The sequence below is a fragment of the Typopeltis vanoorti genome, chromosome 25 (assembly GCF_054136105.1).
Source record: "Typopeltis vanoorti isolate ZY-2024b chromosome 25, IOZ_Tvanoo_1.0, whole genome shotgun sequence".
Taxonomy (NCBI): Eukaryota; Metazoa; Arthropoda; class Arachnida; order Uropygi; family Thelyphonidae; genus Typopeltis; species Typopeltis vanoorti.
This window is the reverse complement of record NC_143573.1, coordinates 35754518-35778253: the sequence shown is the minus strand read 5'-3', so window position 1 is coordinate 35778253 and position 23736 is coordinate 35754518. Positions and strand designations below refer to the sequence as shown.

The 23736-nt window shown below is 34.3% G+C and overlaps 2 protein-coding genes across 3 annotated transcripts in view; one reads left to right on the top strand and one right to left on the bottom strand.

Annotated features, from left to right (window-relative positions):
• Positions 1–3885: 3885 nt before the first annotated feature.
• LOC150092663 (zinc finger BED domain-containing protein 5-like) lies at positions 3886–4677 on the top strand. Its single transcript, XM_090414253.1, has one exon. The coding sequence runs from the start codon at positions 3886–3888 to the stop codon at positions 4675–4677; it is 792 nt and encodes a 263-aa protein (XP_090270379.1).
• A 17246-nt stretch (positions 4678–21923) lies between these two features.
• LOC150092662 (patatin-like phospholipase domain-containing protein 2) overlaps positions 21924–23736 on the bottom strand; it is a 93626-nt gene continuing 91813 nt past the window's right edge. For both annotated transcript variants that reach the window (XM_090414563.1, XM_090414564.1), the window contains exon 9: positions 21924–23131. In XM_090414563.1, coding sequence (XP_090270689.1) covers positions 22204–23131 — 928 coding nt within the window. In that variant the 3' untranslated portion in view covers positions 21924–22203. The remainder of the gene's footprint in view (positions 23132–23736) is intronic.

Genomic DNA, 23736 nt, shown 5'->3' with positions numbered 1-23736 from the left:
TTATAATGCATTTCCAGCTTTCGGTCAGAAAATACAGCTTGCTGCTCTTGTCATTTTCGTTTCAGAAAACAAGGCAATCTCTCTCTGCCATATAGCCGTTACAATAATAATAATAATAATAATAATAATAATGCCACACTTCTTCGTGCTCTGGAATTTTGTTTCCAAGGTAGAACCATGGCACTATTTCTTTTAGGACTACACCCCTGCCCTTGATCTAAGTCAATAGATTATATTCGATTGCCATATTCTCCAGTTTACGCAACAGCCTATCGTGTGGTATCCTATCAAATGTCTTAGAAAAATCCAACATCATCATAGTATATCCATTCGCCTTATCCAACTCGGCCTTACCATTGTTATAAAATATGAGCAAATTGCTAAAACATGACCTTCCTTTGGTAAACCCACGCTGTTCCCCCTAGAGCATCGTTTCTCAAACTGTGGTACATGTACCACTAATGGTACATTATGTTATTTTTGGTGGTACAATTTTTACACAAAATACAGTATTTAAATAAATGTTCAGAAATATGTATTTTAATATTGTAACGAGTAGACTGTTCCAAGCATTTAACTTGGCGAATCGAATAAAACGAACAAATAAATTTTATTGCAGTTTTACGTGAATTTTCGGATGTGAAGTCTCATTAGCGTGTCATAAGGGTTTTCATATTTAATATTTATTTTGAAACAGTATCTTTGTATGTAAAAAATTATAATAAACAAAATACATATAACATAATGAAAAACAAAAGCAATAGATTGTTGCAAGTTAAAGAGTAATATATTATTTTACGTGAAAATGTATTTTATTAAGATAATTATGTGATATTCCGTTAAAAAATAAAGGAAAGTTATTATTTAACATAAAGATATGATTTAACATAAATGATATTAAAAATAAATATTATGTTTATATTCGTATGAATGTGGAGTGGCGGTTTTGATTTATGCTGACCCCGCTGTTAAGACACTAACACTACCGAGATGTGATGTTCTTGCGAACGCCCGGGAATGTGCTGAATTTTGTTTATGAATGAGATCACTAGCGAAGTATACAGAATATAATAACAGTAACGTCAATATATTTGACATTATAATGTCACATTAAATATAATGTCATGTCGTGATGTACAAGATGGCAAGAAGGAACCATTAGTTTATACGGGAATAGTGATGAATGAAGTGGAGGTGACTAGTCTATTACAGAACCTTAATGTGAACACATCTGTGGGATTGGATGGTATACCGGCACGGGTCTTGCGTGAAGCGGCTAAAGAATTATCAGTGCCCTTTACCATGTTGTTTAATCTGAGTCTCAGGTCTGGCTTAGTCCCGAAGGTGTGGAAAGAGGGGAAAATAGTTTCACTGCATAAAGGAGGATCCAAGACTACGGTTGCAAATTACCGACCGATCAGCATATCAGGAGTCGTTGTCAAGGTCTTAGAGAAAGTAGTCAAGGGAAAAATACAGGAATGGATCGATGAAAACGAGATACTGTACAGGGGAGAGCATGGCTTTGTGAAGGGTAGATCATGCTTCAGCAACATGCTCAAGTTTTATAACAAGGTGACGGCTGAACTGGATAAGGGAACTGCTGGACCTGGCAAAGGCGTTTGACAGGATACCACATGGAATACTAATCCGTAAACTACAACATATGGGAATGGATATAGGGTTGGTGAGATGGATAGGTGGTTGGTTGGTTGATGGAGAGATATCAAAAAGTAGTTTATTCAGGAGTAGAGTCCAAAAGACGGCCTGTGACTAGTGGTGTGCCGCAGGGTTCTGTTCTTGGATCACTGCTGTTTAATCTTTTCATTAACGATATAGGGAAGGATCTAAGTGGAACAATTCATTTTTTCGCTGATGATGCAAAGTTGGGTAGGGCAATAGTGAATGCAGAAGATGTCAAAGTCTTGCAGGATGAATTAGATAGATTGGAGTTCTGGGCTAAGGAGAATGGATGTCAATTTAATGTGACAAAATGTAAGGTTATGCATTTTGGGGTGAAAAGATTAGCAGCAGTATACTACATTGGTGGAACTGTACTCCAAGAGATTGATGAGGCCAGGGACTTGGGAGTGTTGGTAAATAGGGAGATGAAGTTTAGGGGACACACTGCAAAAGTAGCTAAATCAGCTCATCAACTCACTTGGTTGTTGAAAAATACCTTGACGAGCAGAGACAAGTAAGTTATTGTACCTCTGTACCGAGCCTTGATAAGACCTCATCTCGACTACTGTGCCCAGATTTGGTCACCTTGGTTCCTTCTTGATGGGGAGGAGGTGGAGAGGATCCAGAGGCGAGTGACTAAGATGATAACAGGTCTATGGAATGAACCATATGAGAACAGGTTGAAGATTTGTGGGTTGCAGAAACTAGTTGATAGGCGGAGGAGGGGAGATATGATCGAGACATTCAAATTGCTAAAGGGATTCTATAGGATAAATTCAGAGGATATTTTTGAGATCAGAACTGGTGATGGGAGAACTAGGGGACACCTATGGAAGCTGGGAAAGAGTGTGGTTAGCAAGGGTGTTAGGGCTGGGTTCTTTACTTTTAGAGTAGTAAATGAGTGGAATAAGCTGCCAGAGTCTGTTGTGGGTGCTATGACGGTGAACGAGTTCGAGACAAGGTATGATAGATACTGTGAGAATGCAATCGAATAGTTGTGTGGACATGATGTTTAGGGCCTCCCTCGATGAGGCTAAGGACTCCTGGAGTCGCCCGAAATAATAATAATAATAATAATAATAATAATGTCATTATTATGACAATATCCTTGCTATAATGAACAACTGGTTAGGAATGGAAAAATCAAAGAGGAAACGGCTGGTAGACGACATTAACACAGCTAGCACTTCTAGTTTTAATCCTGAATCTCACGAAGCATTTAGAAAACGAAATGCTACTGCTGCAAGAAGGTCTAATGAAAATTATTTGGATTATGGATTTTTTTTTTGGAACGAGGATGAAAACGACTCCAGGTCTAGTGCGTTATATGTTACGAACAATTTTCGAATCACTCGATGAAACCATCGCTTCTGCTACGGCATTTTCAAAACAAACACACTTGTTTAAAAGGTAACCCTCTCGACTTTTTTAAAAGAAAACGAACTGAAATGAAAACTAACAAACGTTCACTTCATTCTTTTACTACAATTAACGAACGAGCAGAGGAAGCATCATATTTGGTTAGTTTGAGAATTGCTCAAACTGCAAAACCACATATTATTGGAGAAACTTTTTATTACCTGCAGCCAAAGACATTGTGATGTCTATTCTTGGCCCTACAGCAGCAGCCAAGTTGAATGTTATTTCTTTGTCAGATGACACTGTTTTGCGACGAATTAACGAAATGGCAGCTTAAGTAAAACAAACACTAATCGAAAATATAAAGCAAAGCAAATATTTTGCAATTCAGTTCGATGAAAGTACAGACGTAAACAACTTTGCACCGTTGATGGCTTATATTCGATATGAAAGAGAACAAGTCATAGATGAAGAATTCTTATTTTGCTTCTTCCAAATCATACCACAGCGGATGAGATTTTTAAGAAAATTAATGAGTTTATCACTGGCCATGAAATAAATTGGAAAAAATGTGTAGGAGTGTGTGCTGATGGTGCACGTTCAATAACGGGTTGTCGTGGTGGTGTTTTCGCCAAAATTAAAGGAATTGCACCAGATGCTAAGTTTACACATTGCAGCATACATCGTGAAGCACTATCTACCAAATGTAAAAGCCCACAGAACTAAAGAATGTTTTAGATCAATCTGTGAAGGTAGTGAATTTTATTAAATGTCGAGCCCTAAATTCACGACTGTTTACACTTTTTTGCAATGAAATGGGCAGTATTATAACCACAATAAGCTCTGATGCGGTGGTTGTCAAGAGGAAAAGTTTTAACTCGACTCTTCGAATTATGTTCAGAGGTCCAAATAATCCTGTCAGAATTCAAATTTGAACTCCGCCATTGTTTTACTGACGAACTCTGGCTATCACGTTTAGCATATTTGTTCGATATTTTGGGAAAACTGAACGAATTGAATTCTAGTTTACAAGATTCCAATATAACTGTCTTTACTGTACATGACAAAATAAATGCAGCTGTGAAAATACCAGAATGCATAATTAAGGACGTGAAAAGGAAGAAAATTGCTACATTACCACCATTAGAAGAGTATCTCCAGGAAAATGATCTGTCACTGAATGAACAACTAATTGAAGATATAGAAAAACGCTGCATAGGACTCGTTAATAATTTTCATTCCTACTTTCCTGAAAATATAGAAAATGAAAGTTGGATAAGAGACCCGTTTTCTTTTTCGGATACTGTGCTAGATAATATTTCAATTCAAGAAAGAGATCAACTCATTGATATTTCATGTGACAGAAATCTCATGAATAAGTTGAAAAAAGATAATTTATGCAATTTTTGGTTAAAAAGAAGAGATGAATATAAGTATATTTCCGACAAAGCGATAAAATTTTTAATGTCTTTCCACACATCATATCTTTGCGAAACTGGGTTTTCAGCCATGCTATTAATTAAAAATAAATATAGGACACGGTTGCAACTTGAACCTGACTTACGTTTGAAATTAATGAAGATAAAGCGCTACGTATCGGAATTGGTTACAGTGAAACAGGCTCATCCGTCGCATTAATCCTCACCAATAATAATTCTCCTTAATATTTGCTCATACCCACCATTTACTATATTTCATTATATAATGTAAAAGTTTCATTTACGAATATAAATAAATAATATAATTTAAAATGTTTCATTCTTTGATTATAAACACTCCATTTGGGATGTATTGATTTTTAATCGGTAAATGCTTTTATGGTGGTATACATATATTTGTTGATTCTTATTTATGTGGTACAAAATTTAAAAATTTTGAGAACCCCTGCTCTATAGAATGCTTGTCTACCCATTTCTATATGAGTTCTTACCTTCTCTAAAATCTTCACAACCACATCAGAAATATTGATAGCTCAATAGTTAGACACATCAGCTTTTGTACCACCCTTGTACAATGGAACTATCTATACATTCCTGTGGTATCAATCCTGAGCTGAGACTCAAGTTATACAAACATGTGAAAGACATAACCAATTCGACTGAATATTTCTTTAGCAAACCAGCTGATATTCCATCTGTCCCTATTGATAAATTCTTATCCAGGTTATGCAAGAACTCGTCAACCTCATTTCATGAATCTCTAACTCTTCATTTAACGTAGCAGTAGCAATGTGCACCATGCTACATACACCCGGTTGATATATCTTAGCAAAGTGAGTACTCATTAGATGATCAATCTCCTTAGCTTCTGACATGCGTTTGCCATCTGCATTCAATAAAGTTATTCTACATTCATTCTTTCTTTTCCTTGTGGCATAACTTCTTGTGGGTTGCCTTTAGCTCGCATGGCCAATTATTTTTATATTCAGTTTTAGCTTTTCTCACAATACTCGTTACATTTCTGGTCTAAGCTTTATATATTTTATAACTCCTCTGTCTCTTATTCTCACGCTATTCTTTCCACATCATCTTCTTCGTGTGGATCTCAAGCAAGAAATCTACAAGATCTCTTGGGAGTGAAATGGATGTGCAGCCGTATTAAGCAATAAGGCTGCACATCCATTTCACTCCCAACCTATTTATTCTTCGAACACTAGGGATACATTGAGATACCGCCTCATTCAAGCACTTTTTCAAAGAATCCCATGATTGTTGACATTTGTTCCATTCATTAACTGATACCATGGGACCAAAGCTGGTATTCTCCTAAGTTGATCATAATTTCCAGCTTCGTAGTTCAGCATGTAGCCTGTTTTTATCGGAGTTTCAATACAAGTAGATACTTCCCAAGAAAGAACAGCATGATCAGTGTCACCAATTGGTGGCAAAATAGCCATATTTTTGGCAGAGATCCCTTTTGACGCTATGGGCAAATCCAACACTGACCGTGAGTTCCTTCTTTCACATGCTGCTTGAGAAAGTTGTCTCGCAAGAATTCAGTAAATTCCTGTTCTTTCTTATCCTGAGCTCTCCCTTCTACCCAATCAATGTTTGGAAAATTTAAGTCACCCATAGTGATCATTCACTTGGTAACCATAAGGCTAAATTGGCGATGCATTTCTTTTTCCCCTACAGCTGAGCCGCCAGGACCTTTGGTGTGGATGTCGATATTCCACAGATGTATAGGTTTATTAGATTCTTTGTATAATCGTGCAATTTATTTAATTTTGTATAGTCAGCATGGTTTTAAATATTCTTCCTTATCATAATTATTATTGCATAGCATACAAGGAATCCAAGAACTCATCATAGGAGGGCACACCACTATACTGCACAATTCACTCTTTCTTCTACCAAATCCTCCATCTACACGACGACACTACTATTATTATCAACTCGCATCGCTATCTACTGCCCATCTATTAACTCAGACATCTAGATTCCACAGTACTAACTGGCAGGGCTGTTATTAAGACAGGATTCTCCTTAAGCACGGAAAATTTAGAATGAGATTATATATTATACAAAATTACAATAAAAAGAAACAAAAATATTGTTTTATGCGTAAATGTAATAATAATAAGCTAGCACCTTTTTATTCTGTTATAGGGAGAAAGCAAGGCCTTTAAACCCTATCTAGTTTTTGGAGACCGAATGGGCAGTTCAATCTCCACCAGTAGCCAATAAGAGATAGCTGGCCCATGTCTATCACTAATTATAGGCAGCCACCGATGAAGAGAACGACAGATAAGTGCTGCCGTCTCTCGGTACCTAATCCTAACAGGATATGTTACTCTCTGAAATAAATTTTTTCTGCGGAATTCTTGGGTTTTTCTTCATAAACTCAAGAAAATCGACCATAGAACCCACATTATTTCAGATCGCATAAATGTTTATGAATGTATTGTTGGTGCATGCATAGCCTTGTGCTAACTTTAGTAAAACTGATCCAATAGAAAAACATAGATCTGATTCTATTCATTAGTAGAGCAGTGTTTTTCAATATATACATATATATATAAGATAAGAAGAAATTTAGGGAGTAAAAGCCAAGGGATAACAAAATAAAAAAAAAACTATCCATTATTTGAACCCACAACTAGCTGCATCTTCTTAAAAAATTTCGCCTGGTGCATAAAGGAAAATATGAAACACAAAAGATATACATTACAAGAGAATGACAGTTATAAATTAAGCAGCAAATGGTTTGCTGATATTTGAAAGCATTTGATAGCTGAAGAATGACAGAGGTTATAGACGAGGTTGGAATTAAGGTAGACCAGATTGATAACAATTTCTGTTGATTCAATAATTCTTCTCACAAGCTCATCATAGCATCTAAAAATGTTTTATTTTTTCTGTATCACTGTGTGGGCGATTAGATAGAGCACTGACTCTAGATGTGCCGCATGTTGTCTCTTATATCCTCTTCCATATGCAACTCAATAGATTTCTCTGTCTGACCAAAATAGGGCACATTCCAGTTACACCAAACATGACAAACTCCTGAATACCTTAGTTGTCATGTTTCAATTTAGGTGCATCGAATAACGAAAGGAGTTTGATTAGAGAAGTAAAACAAGTGCGCGTTTTAAATTTCTTCAGAATTTTAGCTACCTTTATGTGAAACGGAGCTGATATTAGGTAAACATATAAAGCCCTTTACATCATTATCTTATACGGCGAGTAGCTGGATTAAATAGTAGCTTATTAATAGTCTGTTTACAATAACCATTCTTCTGAACGGTTGTAAGAAGAAACTAGTTCTTCTTTAAGAAGAGAACGAACCCCATTTACCTGATATAGGAACCAACTTTCTGGGGACGATAAAGATAAGATTGCTCATAAATGTATCTATTGGTATTTGTGGGTTTTTCTGACACATGAGTGAGTTTTACATCCAAGAGCAGGAGAGAGAGAACCGTTAACTTCCAATTCCGCAGTAAATTGTATTTTTGAATGTTGATTGTAGAGATTGTTAAGGAACTTCTTTAAGGAATTTGGTTAATAGCTCCAAATTAAGAAATCATCAATATAACGTTTCCATACTCTTGGCTTTAAAAGGATGAATTGATTGCTTTTTTCCTCAAAAGTTACTAAGTATAAACTTGCTAATATATATACATACTCTATAAAATGATAAGCTTTTTTGTAACGTTTTTGTGTCACATTTTTTGTCAAGTTATTTGAAACGTTTTGAAACTCAGGGGCTACCCTGAGTGTCGAGTCTTCAAAATTCGAGCCATCAGAATTCAAGTAGAACCGGTCTACCAGTCTGGAACTCGGGAGAGTTGGGTGCCGTAGGGGGGAGGGCGGCACCCCCTTTCGAGTCTTCAAAATTCGAGAACCTGCCTACCAGTCCAGAACTCTGGCGGGGGGGGGGGGGTTGGACGCCATAGGCGTCAGTGGGAAGAGCCCCCCCCTAGTAGGACGATTTCAATTGGTGAGTTAGCCAATCTCATACGGAGGTAGCAGGGTTTTTTCTCCCGGAAACTCGGGTTTTTCATCCTGCATACAGACAAATCGGCCCTTTGGAACACATGCAATTTACAGACAAAAAAATACTAGTTGTGGTAGTGGTGGTGGGTGGTAGATGGAGATGATTCGTAGTGGAGGTTCAGCGTAGTGGTTGAGACAGTTGTAGGTGTCCTTCCGCTATGAGCTTCGGACTCCTTGGAGGTGTCAATAATAATAATAATAAATAAATAAATATATATATATATATATATATATATATATATATATATAGGACACAATGGATTGCCCATGGCCAGGCCGAAATTCTGTTAGTAAATAGTATTTTTAAAAAGGAAGTAACCGGAATTTATGTAATGGGTCAGGAGTGATCTTTTTTTTTTTTTTGATAATTTATCCTTATATAGATCAGTGAAAGTGGCATCCATGGCGCTAGATCACCCAAAGAAAGAGTGTGGTAGTTCAATTGAAGTCACCGACAAGAGGAGATTTCACTAAGCTTTTTTTTCCGACCAGTTCCCGAGTTAGTTGGTTTTATTTAAAGAGGGTTTTTATTTCCCTGAAACTCTGGTTTTTTGTCCCATAAACTCAAGAAATTGAGTAGAACCCAAACTATTTTCAGATAGTAAACATAATGTTAGGATTAGAGACCACGAGATGGCGACATTTATCACCTGCCTCTCTTTACTCGATGCTATATGTGATTAGTGACAGCCTTGGGCTAGCTATCTCTGGATGGCCCAAGTACAGAGTCCTGTTGTGTCATATATTTCTCTTTGACATCTCTCCTTCAACCACCCTCCTCTTACTCATGTCATTTAATTCATACCATTTCCATTTTCCCCAGTTTACATAATGTTCATTTGGTATATTGTTACATCCCATCATAAAGTCCAGCAATATCACAGTATAGCAGTTTCATCCAATTCAGCTACCACTTCATTATGTAGAAAGTGAGTAAATTTCTAAAGTTAGATCCCCCCCCACAAAAGCTGAGTGATTACCATAAGACATCATATTCTTTACACACATTCTTGAACTCTGTCCTCAACCTATTTTTTAGTACCTTAACTGTGCCTGAAATTCTGTTCGTCTATAATTTGCTACCTGCATCTTGAACCTTACGTAACAGAACTATTTTTACTCTTTCCCCTTGGGATGCTACAACCATGACTGGGACCTTTTCCTAATACAAAGACCAATATCCAATCCCATGCAGCATTCACAATGTGACTAAAATATTCTAACTCTTTCACTATAATATCTCCACCTGGAGGATACACTCTCGTGTCAAGTAATCACTGTCATTCAAATATTGCTTCAACTCCTGTTACCATCCCACTATCATTAGTCATTAAAGTTATTCAACCATCATTCTTCTTCTTTCCCTTTTACTTGTAACAGGGAAAGAAGAATCTTTCTTTCCTTGGAAGTCTTTGGAATTTTGTTCATTGTATTGGGCTAATTTCATTGCTTAATGATGCTACTTATCCGTTTACTTCTCACCGAGTAATCATTCTCATCGTAGGGCTAATGTCTAAATGCTGCTTCCTAAGAACCGTTTTTTTAAATGAATTTTTTTTCTCTCAAACTATTTTTAATGCTACAGTTAAATAAGTGGTACATTAAAAATATTGCCATATTAAAATAAAGTGGATAGAACAGCAAGTACATGGGAGATGTGTTTGAAAACAAACAACACTGACCATTGCTTAGTGCCCCCACAAAGTGAAAATTGCTGATTTAATGGAACGAAAACAACAAAAACAATTGAACAGTTTAATGCTGGTAATATTTTGTCACAGACATCTTCATCTGTACAATATAAATTGAAATGATACATACAAGCAACACAAAATAAAATGGAACTAAAAGTGTAGTCTTAACTAAGTGCCTTTACACTATGGACACTAAGAAACCTTGCTTGCTAAAATGAATACCTCTGATTTAATTTCCTCGTATCTTGTAGATTCTTACAATCATATCGATGGTAAGTGACCCACACAGAAAATCTTGCAATCTCTAGCACAGCAATGCAGTGAATAGATGAGAGAGTAAGAATCTGTTGACTGTTTCTTGAACAGTGATCTTAGAAAAACAATGAAGTTGTTCCAAAGAACACAGATACAATGAAAGATGAGCATGAAAATTTTGTTCAGCAAGTTCAAGAGTCCAATGACTCATCCCATGATGATCTGACTCCATGGAAATACCCATACAATAATAATGAAGTTTGAAGCTAGATCAAAAACAGACAGCCAATTCATCCAACGTTTTCAATGGAAATCTGCGTAAATTAAGGGGATAAAAATCCCTTAATAAATTAACTTCGCCAGAAAAAAATAACCATTTGGCTTTTCATCTTGGAAATCTGCGTAATTATTTGTTAGGTTGGCTTTTAAGAGTAGCTAAAAAGTCTCAGATTTAAACTTGATGCAGAAAGCAAAATAGTTTTCTTCCTTTTAATTTTGAAAGTAGTGTCCAATGCACAGCCTGTTAAACCTAATTGTCTGCAGTAGTGATGACAGATGCAATTCATATGTTCTTCCAAATGGATGTCAGCTAATTCTCCAGTTGCCAGGAACTCTGAGAGGGAGGGTCTTCAGGATAGAGGATAAGAATAGCCAGTTTCAAGTGGAATTTGAAAGCAGTACATAGACTATTTTCTTAAGATTCTCACTTACCCCCCCCCCAGATGTAGGTAATAACAGTACTACCATAATCTGTGTGTAGAGGATTGGATTAGAGGGGGATGATTATATATGTTAATTATGTTGGAGTTGTAGCCATTAGTAAGGTGTGGCACCTATCTAAATTCAGCTGAGGGATGCCTTGTTGGGAAAAAAAATTGGGCTTACAGTTTATTATAATACCATATTATTGACAGAGATGGGGTTGCAAAAGTATATGCTTATAGGCTCTCTCTCTCTCTCTGTGTGTGTGTGCGCGCACGCACCATAAAAGGAAGGTTGTGTACCATTAGGAAAATAAAGTTTGTTAATATTGAGATACCTAATAATCCTTCCTAATCTACAGTGGATGCTACTGATTATCCAAACAATTTCTTTAATTAACATGGGAGAGACACATATAAGGGATAAGTAATAATATTTATTTAAGACTATATATTTCAACCTGAAATATAGGGCCTTAAATAAATAGCAACATGCACAAGTATCTCCCAAACAATTAGCAAAATTCTCTCCATCCCTGAATATATCTTTTCTAATATTAAAATTTTACCCATTGAAGTTTAGACTGAGTGTGATATGATCAGCATTGAAACTTCTCTTTACCTGAATGACACCTTATCACTTACAAAAAAAAAAAAACTTTTTCCCTCCTCCCCTTCTCTTCAAACCTATCACAATTTTAATCAAAAATCGTTTTAGCAATGTATAGTATAACCTCTTATATGCATTTTTAATTAAAATTAAATTTCAGATTAAGAATATTTTGGAGTATAAACATTTTATTATAAAATTTCATTATTAAAAACAATTGTTTTGAGAGTCTCCTTAGCTCAATCAGTATCAAATATACCCTTTGGCTGTAAAGACCTGGGTTTGAATTATGTCTAGAACATTAACGTTTATCAAGGCTTTTCATATGGTGAGTTAGCCAATCTCATATGAAGGTTAACAGGTTTTTTCATTCTGAAAACCAGAGTCAGAGTTTTTCATCGAGTGAAACAGGCAAACTGGCCAAGAGTACACATGCAGTTTACAGATTAGCAGACCATGCAAACAGGATTAAATGCCCAATCTCTGGCACAGGCAAGCAGGTTTTTTCTCCCAGAAACTAAAAAACCTCTGTAGAACCTACACTATTTCAGACATTAATATAGTCTTAGCTTAGGTTAGAGACCACAAGATGGTGGTCTCTAACACACCTGCCTGCCAGTGGAAAGTGAACTGTCCCTTCAGTCTCCAAGAAGCTAGATGGTACTAAAATGGTCTTGACTCCCTATAGGGAATAAAACATATTAGCACATTTTTTTTTTTATTCATAAGCAGTAATCAGGTTTCAGAGAAGCCAAGTTGCTTGGCTGCAAGAGGTCATTGAGCTTAACACACAAAAAAGGACATTCGACTTTATAATTATTAAAAAAAGAGGATCAGAAAATTTAAGATAATGCATTCAAGTGCACACTGGTTAAAATATTTGGAAACCTCTAGGGTAGGATGCATACAGAATGGCACAGAGAAGTTATATGAAATCTTTTTGAAAGATCCCTCACGAAGGAGAAGAGTCAAAGTTCCTGAGATTATGAAGAACAGTATGACATCTCAAAATATCTCAGAGATTGTGAAGACCAGCAATTCAGAAATAGAAAAGAGCGAGCTTTCCTTATTTGATGATTACATATGAAGATGCAATGAAAGATGAAATTCATTATTCAAGCATATGTAACTTTTTATCTTTTAGTGCATTGTTTTGTAACTTACAAGCTATGAAAAGATGTAAAGTGGATTGCAAAAAGATCGGAAATACAAAAAAAAAAAAAAAAGTGAAGTTGATTAGGTTTTTAATTTTTTTTTTGATGTTCATAATACCAACAAATGAACTTGTTTTTCGTAATTTCTTATAGTTTGTGCTTTAAACTGTTAGTTCTCTTCACCCCTGAAGATGCTAGTCTTACGACTAACGAAACTTGTCGGATTATTTTTAGTACTTGTTTAGTATTTTAAAAACAGTTCTCTAATAAGCATGTGGTCACAAAACCGGAATATTTCTATTGAACATCTTAACCACAGAAACTTATGCATGAATTTTTACTTTTACATTTTTATGGTGTTTATAAATTTTGTCTTTTCTTCTCTAAAGTAAGTTAATTGGTGTACTTAAAAATTGTTATATTAAAATATAACATTTTGTATTTATTTCTGAGCAATAAATACAAAATGTTATATTCAGGAAATGACAATCAAGGAAAAGAAGGAGTAGCCATAGTATTCAACACAAAATACGAGGCTAATCTTCTTGAATGGCAGTCAGTCTCAAGTAGAGTAACGTGGGCAAATATGAGAATGGGGAACTGGACAATGAGACTTATTTGTGCCTATGGTCCCACAGAAGGTTCTACTAAGGTAGAAGTGGAGGAATTTTTTGAGGCTTTAGAAAAAGCAACTGACACAATGAAAAAGGAAAAGTTGGTCCTTGTTGGGGATCTAAATAGCAGAGTAGGAAATGATTGTGAGACATTATGAGTAAATGGACTAACATACACTGATACTTAGAAAACAATACAACTTGATCACAGAAACTGCAATTTGAAAAACTATTTTCTTGTGGTTTACAACAGAAATCATCAGTAAGATCAAGAAGCATTTCTTTCTTTTCTAGTGAAAGTGAAAAGAGTTCATACTATTCCAAGAAATCCATTAAACTATAATGAAACCACTGTATTCAAGAATGTTGAAATTAAGTACTGGTAAATTAATTTGGAGCTACAAGGGAATTCATTGTCTATCTCATTGCATGCTACTAGATATACAATGATGGCAAAGCTATGCTCACATCTGTTAACCACTATGTTCCCAAGTTAGTATGGTTAATTAACTGCACTGCTTACCGCAGTCCTTACCAATATGTTTCATGTTTATTTATATACAAACACATATGTTGCTTTGCCTTATTTCAGTGGTTCCCAAATTTTTCCACTTGTGTATCCCTTTTAAACCCATTTCTATAAATTGTACCCTTTGTTTTCAAAATAGCTGTTTTTAAATACTGACATTTATTGTTCCATAACTAACGTTTTTAATTAACCATGGTTTACTTTACTTGTTTTTCTGCCATTACTGATTATTTTTTGTGTGCCCCAGCACGTATCCCCAGGGGTACGTGTATCACCGGTTGGGAACTGATGCCTTATTTGATCGTATCTGGTTTCAAAATACATGATTTTCCTACTATCTTCAAGCCCACACAAAATACTTGATAACATAATTTCACATCATTTAGGATTAAAATTTGAAAATATTCACTCTAAAATATATGTATAAAATTTAATGCAGCATATTTCAAATAACCTGACTGAAAATGTTATAAAAGGAATATTCCAAATTAAAAATAGAAATATTATGATGTGAACATCTTGACTTCTTTTTTTTTTATTAAGAACAAAATACTTTGCAATTTTTCTTACAATTCAGTGTTAAATTTACAATCACATAAGACAATACTAATAAAAACTTAAATTATTTTAAATATACAACAAAAACAAAAAATGCATTTACTGAAGATGGACTTAAAACACAAAACATTTATGACACTTTATGTACACATCTGTTCCAATACTGCCAAGGTTATGGAGGAAATAAACTTTTGATTTCTTCATTTCTGAGACATTTTTTCATAATTTTACTTCTATTTTCTATATTTTTGAATCAATATCTGATGTCATGGGGCTTTAGTTGGAACTTCATGGTAGTTTACTATGCTGAGTAAATTCAACAGTGTTTGTGTCTGCTATAAGTGAAAGTGACTTCCATACTAAAAGAGAGAGAGATATATAAATCCAAAATGAATTTTTAATAAAGTGCTCTTGTCATTGTTTTATTTTCTTAAATATTAATGACTATGTCTTAAATATGATCTTAATTACTCTAATAAATTTTGCATGCTGATTCCGAAACAAATTTTTTTGCTATCATTACTTTTAATTTTTGCTATCACAGTTTTTTTTTCAAAATCATTTTTGTCTTTTTAACTCTGTGGAGGTTGCGTTCGAAAAAATTGCAGCTTAGGTTGCGTGTATCTGAGAGATACATTCATTACTAGTATGTGCTGAAATGCAATAAAACGTTTAAAACAAACACTGCAAATATAATACATGATGGTTTATTTATTTTCAGTTACAATCTAGAAATTATTGAACAAAGAAACAAAGAAGAAAAAAAAACTAAACCAATACTATACTGACATCAGAGTTCGCAGTATCTCTCAGATACAATTTACTATCAAATATCACTTTCACTTTCGCATTCCACTCTATCATTATCATCATCAGACTCGAGTAACGTTCGCTGAATCTCTTCAACATCTGATGGATTATCCAATCGATATATTTTTCCAGCCATTTTCAATGATAAATTAAAAAAAAACAACTAAACCAATACTATACTGACATTGGAGTTCACGGTATCTCTTAGATACAATTTACTATCAAATATCACAAACCTTTACATAACACATGTTAAACTAAACTGACGGCATAAACAGTGCGGAATATCACTTGTAATATATGTATGCACAGCTAGTCATGACTTCCAAGCTATAATTGGATATGTATAAGAATATTTATATTAAAACAATTTGATTGTATCTATCAGATCAGCCACGACCTCCGTAGGATTAATAGGAAATATTTAGTGAGAAGGCTAAAAGGAGTTATCTTTCATAATGGAAATTTATATACATTCTTTCCTGACATTCAATACGTTTCATTTGGAATGAAACACAAACATTCCTCCCCCCCTTCCTTTTTTTTTTTTTTGCTTAAGATGGTCAAAAGATTTTTGGCTGCTTTCTGAAGACTAAATTTTTGTTTTCTAAGTCAATTATCTGGTTATACAGTGTTTTTTAAAGTAAATGAGACAGCAGAGCATGTAGTCAACAATGGATAGACATTGCTATTGCAATGTCTACAGAGATTCAGGCTGATGTCAAATTCCAAAAATATTCAAATACGACTTCACATAAAACTAGGCTTCATCAAAAAAGTATATTATACTTGACAAGAAACTATATTCTTGTTTTAATCCTTTTGTTTAAGCATCAGCAAGCAAAAGTTTGCTTGAAATTAATCTTCATGCCTAGTCTACTTGAATATAGGAACTGTCGAGTTCTCATCAATTGCCTCAGTATCTCTTAATGCAAAAGCATTATAGGAAGTTACATACACCCACAGGGAAACTTGTGGGTGCATGTAACCTTTCCCCTGCCCATACTGCACAAAGTAATGAAATGATCATAAAAAAGTGCATTTTGTAAGCAAATACATTCTTGTATAGCAACATCATTTATTATTATCACAACTGGATCTAGAATCATTTTTGGCATTAAGTACTATATAGAATTTTGATTTTTCTTGTTATGTCAGAAGGAAAACTTATTTAAAATCATTCTGCCAAAAAACAAATTCAACTATAGCAAAAGAAAATATACCCATAATTTTTTTCAAATTATTTTAGAACAAATAAAATAAAAAAAATTATGATCATTTCAAAGTCTTTTCCCAACAAAAATGGAATTATAACAAGAGGAGAATCCCCCCCCCCTTTACATTATCAAGCAATCCTGATGCAGTTTAAGAATGAAAATTATTGTCCAACACTGAGAAAAATGAGTGCTAGGACTAGTACTTAGTAATGCTTACATACAATATTCACTCGCTTGATTCACAGAATTTTGAAAAATTGATAATGCCATTATTTTTAGAACCATCATGATCACTGCTACTGCTTGGAATTATGATCAAAGCAACTAAGGCTAGGAGACTGCTTATAGCATGTATTCTTATGACTAGTATGCATGTTTTGATTGATGAAAAACCTGCCACTTCTGTATAAGACAAGCATGATATCTCTAACTGTTGTTATTCACAAAGGGCTACTGGGTAGTGAGTGGTACATCTAGTTAAAGATGCTATAAAAAAAAAAGAAAGAAAGAAAGAAATTGCTGCCACTACATTTGTGGCTATTATTCTGGATGAAACTTCTAGTGTGATGTCAAAATCGCAGCTAGCAACCATTTTCCTGTTTTGTCCATGACAGGCAAATACATGAAAGGTTCATCAGATTTACAGACATAAGTGACGATAGAACATCTAGTGGAGTTTTTTAAACATGTTGTACACAGAGTTGAGGAATTTAATATTAAGGAACAGTTAGTCGGCCAAACATATGATTGTTTGGCCGACTTATCCTTTAGCAATAATTATGCATTGCTATGCCTGCATTTTGAATTTAGTTCTGAAGCAAAGCCTCTTGAATATCAAGGAATATAGATTGTTTTTCCAAACTATCAGTGCATTAGTGGCATTTTTCTAAATCATTGAAAAGAATAAATGCTTTGCAAGATTTTGTTGCTAAAATTACCTTCCGTCACACCAACCAGATGGAACTTTACTTCCTGTTTAACAAGCACAGTAAAACATCACAGAAGTCAACTCAATGAATTTTTTGAACACATAGTGGAGAATTCTGGGGAATGAGATGTGGATGCTGTAATCAGAGCTCTTGCATCAGAAATCTTGCATTTCTTGCAAGATTTTCAAACAATTTTGTTACTAGAAATTTTTTCTGTTCTATTTATACTTAGATATATTGTACTGTCATAAATAAAGTGCATGACACTATGAAGCAGCTTAAGAATGACAGGGAACATGGATCTGATTATATTTGGGTTTCAGCATCAAAGGAGAAGCATACAGTTGATGAGTAGAGACCTAAGAGATGAAATGGGACTGAAGAGACGGAGAAGAGCATATGCCTTCAATTATACCAGGGAATAGTAGACTGCAGGTGCCTGGAGATGGAAGAAAGATTCTCTTCACTTTCAAAACTTGAATTTTTTTTTTTCAACTTCTTTGTAGTGAAGGATATGGTCAGTATGCAAAGACATTTCCTGATGATATTTTAGAAAACTTAAAGGATTTCTATTGCACAGTTTTTGTCTATATTCGATTGAAAAATGACTGAAAATAATCTTTTCTTCTGATGAATTTGTCAGGAAACCAGATCACTTATTAAAATTCATGCAAGAAAATCAACTTCAAGTTGCATTCAAGGAAATTTAGAAGTTAGCAGAACCTGTCATGTTGATTCCAAGCTCTACTGCTACAGTTGAGCATTTTTTTCAGCTATGAAGAGAATAGCTGTGTTATAGAAGAACGCAAACACAGGAAAGGCTGTGTGGCCTAAGCTTAATCGCTATTGAAAAGACATTGATGTTGGAACTGAAAGAAAAACCTTCATTTTATGAAAATATGCTAACACATTTTGTAATTCCCAAGGAAAAACAGGAAGTTGGAACTTGCGCATAAATAATAAAACGAGTTATTTCAGCCTTTCTTTGATTCAATCCAGAAAAATAATTTCCCAAGTGATTACTTTTTCCTGATTTCTGTGTGTGTATTATACTGTTGTATTTAAAAATCATATCAAAATTCAAATTATCCGTGTCTCACTCCATTCTTTGCCAATGATAATCTAATCTCACTGTGAAGCATAAACCCTTTGTGCTTCTCACATAAAGGGCGTGCATGAAGCATAGCTATTGTTCGTTTGATCTTTATGCTTTCCATATTTAAAATTATATTAATGCGTTGTCACATTTGCACTTGGGTGTCTGACATTTCTTTATTCCCGGAATTTTAGAACTTTATTTCTAAAATTAGCATTTGTTAAGTGTCTGGATGATATCGAATATCTGAAATGCAATTCCTGATTTCAAGTTTTTTATATATATATTTAGCTTTTCATAAATTGAGTGCTTTCTATATCCAGTGACTATATTATAAACAGTTATTGTGATATGGTAATTCAGTTACACATATTTTCTGGAACTGAATATTTGAAAGAGGACGTTAGGACAAATGTGTTTAGTTAGCTGCTGTGTTTACTGCTACAATAAATCTGTTCTCTTTGCATCAGGAAAAACACTCTGCTCCCACGGACTATGCAGCATAGTCGTCTGTGGGAGCAGAGTGTTTTTCCATTAGTGTGTTCCCTCTAATTACACTAATTGTTCCTAAATATAGTACACAGATGTTAAATGTCTGTTTACTATATTTAGTGATAAACAAAGCTATTTGTTTTTCTTGGTTGAGCAATATAGCATCTGTTGAGGTTGAAAAGTTTTTTTCACAGTACAGGTACATTTTTATTCTAGTTTTCAGAAATAGACATAGTAAAAATTTATCTATCCCTGAATAAAAATTAATGCATATTTATAAGAAATTGTGGATCTGCAATGAAATATTATCATATGTGTTATCATATACTATCATATGAGATGTCTATTAATGATAAGACAAGAGCCACTGACACTAAAAAAAACAACTAATGAATGTAGGATTCCCAAAAGTGTGAGTAATTTAATTCCGATAATGATTGAGTGTTATGTATCTTATTATTGCATAAAATGTATACTGAGTCTCAATAAACAAAAGAAAAGTCTTAGTAAATGAAGTGAAATATACATAAACCAGAGAAATACACATAACATGCACAACAAATTTTACAAGATGATTTGCTGCTCCATCAAACCACATGTTTTCCTGCCATGTCTGAACTACTGAATACATATAGGGACTGTTTATTATTGGTTACTTATTTATACTTTGTAAACAAATCTTTCCCTCTCCTCGTAAATTTTTTTTTTTTTAATTATGCCATCATAAATTCACTTATTCATGTCTAGACTTTATAGGATCACATGCTATTCACTTTACCCAGCAATTTATAGGGCACACATATCACAAATGCTAATTATTAATAATTTGTTTGCTATTAATGAAGGTATTTCTACTCACACTTATTCTTTCCTTTACATTTCCCATTCTCACATGACTTAATGATGGTTCACATACCTTTGAGTAATTCAAATATACAAACCAAATATAGCATTCTCCTTCATTATTGTTTTCTAATATATCTTAAACCAAACACGTTGTTCCCCCACTCTACACAGATTTGGTTACAATTAATTGATAAATTCAAGTATTCAAAGTTATCCTACAATTAATTGCATTGGACCTATTAAGATGAGCACCGACGTGCTATGCTATGCACTCTTAAAACTTTCATACATCGATAAAAATGCAATCACACAGACAAATTGACGTGAATTTTGTAGCATGAGTTGCATAAACCATACGACAGTATACCCAACCCCACTGGTGGTGTTATTTTAACATATAACTGACATTTCCCTTTGTGGAACTGCAACTGAAACAAAAAGTGGAATAGCTAGACAAATTTTTGTATTGATTCTAAATTTGAATAAAATCAAGTGGCCACCAGTCCCAGAATAACAGATGAACAAACAACTCTTATACTCCTAAACAATTCCTAAGCATTCTGCAAAATGCACTTGAGAGAGAGTGAGAGAGAGAGAGAGAGAGAAAAAGACAATTTGACAACTGCATTTTTCAAATCAGGTGTTTTGAATTACTCAATATTCAAGTAACATCATATCCCTTTTGTATTTAAGTTTGTCACAAGTACTAAAAATTATTCCTAAACAGCTATCAGGGTACGAAATTTTTGATCAACCTCCGTATAAATATTACATATGATCAAGTGGTAATTTTATCCCTCTGGCAATCATAATAATATATCTTTCCTTCTTAGTGTGTCAATGATTAAGTTTTGAATAACATCGAAATTTTTTTCTCAATATGACATGATATTTAAAATTTGCAAATTCTTTTCCAAGAAAGGTAGTATTTGTAACTTATTACTACTACTACCTTTCTTAGAAAATAATCTGTGAATTTTAAATATCATGTCACACTGAGAAAAATTATCGATACAGGTTATTAAGCTGAATAGAATATAAATATCTTTGGTTTTAAAAAAATAACAATAATGAAGTATTTTAAATTAATATATATATATACAGGGTGTTCGGGATAAATTTGACAGTTTCGTAAGGAAAAAGAAAATCTTCTTTGTATCTATTAAATTTAATGAATTGACAAAAAAACATTACAGGCAGAGTTAATTACAATACTATCAACAAGATTTACTCAAAATAACCACCATTAGCATCGATCACAGCTTCAATTCTGCTTCGGAACCTCGAACAAGCTGATGCTACAGTCTCCCTGGGAAGGGCCGCAAAAACTGTTTTAATTTTATCCATTAACTGGGCTTTTGTATTACTGGAAGTGCGATTGGTGTCTTTTTCAACTGCGCCCCATACAAAATAATCCATGGGGTTAAGGTCTGGGGAGTTTGGAGGCCAAACATTTGGACTGGTGAAGTCGTAGAAATTTTCAGACAACCATTTTTGACTTTTCCCAGAGGTGTGGCAAGGGGCCGAATCCTGCTGCCATACATACGGCCTACCATTGGCTACCCTTGTTATCCAGGGCTTGACTACAGTTAGCAACTCCACGAACAAAGCCCGAATTCCAATGCCAGGGTTCTTCAACACCTGTTCCTGCAGATTTGCGAGGAATTCTGCTGTACGAACGCAATCAGATCGTCTGCTAGGGATCTTTCTTCTTGCTACATCCTCGTAGTCACCATTGCAAGTCTCTAGTTCATGCCTGATTGTTTTTACTGTATTCAGGGAGCATTGGGCAGCAGTCGTAATATCCTTATTTTGATGGCGAGCACGAATCATCATGATACAAGTTATTCTCTTCCATGATTCAGGTGGGTTCCAGCTATCCATCCTTTCTGACATCTTGTATATGAATGAAGAAGGGTCCAAACTTTTAAATGAAGAGAAGTGTGTGTTAATACATGTAACTTACGGAAAAATATAATTAATTATAAATATGTCAAATTTATCCCGAACACCCTGTATATATATATATATATATAAGAAATTCCGGAAAACATCCTAAGATTTGTGATCAGGTTTTGGGGAATCATTTGTACAGGATTTTAAAAAGTTAAAAACAAAGTCTCAGGACATATATTTACTACTAAATATAGTTATTATGCCATTATATATTTTGAGAAGAATCTATAAAAACATAAGAAGTCTTTCTCCTTGGTACTCTATGTGGTCTCTCTAAATATGAATTTGATAATTCATGTACCTTATCTGAAAATTCAATTTCACTTGCAGTGGTATCACCATAGTTCAGTGCACTCATATCCAATGAAAGGTACTTCCTATCTTCAGGATTTTCCAAAGAACTGTCTTTCAGCACAACAGGAGAATGACATTTAGGATACAATTCAGAAAGGTGTGTTTCACACACTGTGTCACAATCCAAATCGGAATTTGGCACATTTTCTTCTGGAGGAATCATTCCATTTGAGTCAGCATCACTAATGTTAAATATTTCTGTAACTTTTACCCTATTATTCTCATCAGTATAATAAAAAGCCATTAAAGCTTCATTAGATGCCGTGACCTCAAGCATCTTCTCAAATGCACCTGTTTTTTGGGTCTCGGTATTGCTTTGATATTGTCCAATGCACTCTCGTTCCCAGTTAAGAGCCCTATTGGTAATGTTCAGCACATTTTTAAGCTGACTGTCTACTTCTTTTTCTTCTTGCAATGATTTTAGTGCCTCATGAACTGTCTGTTTTTCATTTTCTGGAGCAATAATATTAGATGACAAATCTACAGTAAAACCAAACCTTAAGTTTTTGATGACATGTTCTGGATCCCTGGTATCAACCAAAGATCTACGACGTTGAGGAAGTCTGTATGGTTGCTGGGAGCAACCAGCATATGACATCCTCTTAAGTCTTTGAGGTATAGTTTGTTTTCTGACGCTAGCATGCTTCACTCCACCCAAAACGTCCTCCTGGACATTCTTGGCATTGGTGAGTGAAGGGGTATCCTCAGCAATTGGAATAAAAGATACTGAAACATCCTCATTGTAGTTAAACTCTGTTACAGCAAGCTGGCAGGAGAATCTACAAAAAATAAAAAATAATTTTACTATTATTACAGTGAAGTATATATATATATAAATTAATCTCAGATTCAATTAAAAAAAATTAAGCCCCCAAAACAAAAACCAAATCTAAACACATCTGGTAGTATGACACATACATTCCAGGTAAGAATATGAACCTAATATCAAAATCTGAAATATTCAACTCAGCTCTTTATGTTATGCAGATCATGATATAATACTAAATAAATCCAGTACAAGCCTTCAGGACAAACTAAATTGACTAATGCTATTACAAGTTTTATTTTGGCATGAAAATCAACAACAGAAAGATAAAATCATGAAAATAGACAGAAAAATTAACTCCATTCTCAATTGAGAATCTATATTACAATAAAAAAATATTTCAGCTATTTACATTTAGTTAGGATTTTTAATGAAGATATAATTAAATTTGAACATAGATAATAGAATAAACAATGCTAGTATCATAGAGAGCAGTTGAATAAATCTATATGTAATAAGAGAAATTAGCAAACGGCTAAACTAGCAGTATACAAGATGGTGTTCAAACAAATTTTATCTTATGGATCTGAGTAAGGTTAGAAATTAAACAGTTGATCA

Bases quoted from the DNA above. Each gene is read 5' to 3' on its own strand.
- LOC150092663 (XM_090414253.1), top strand. From the start codon at position 3,886: ATGCGGTGGTTGTCAAGAGGAAAAGTTTTAACTCGACTCTTCGAATTA.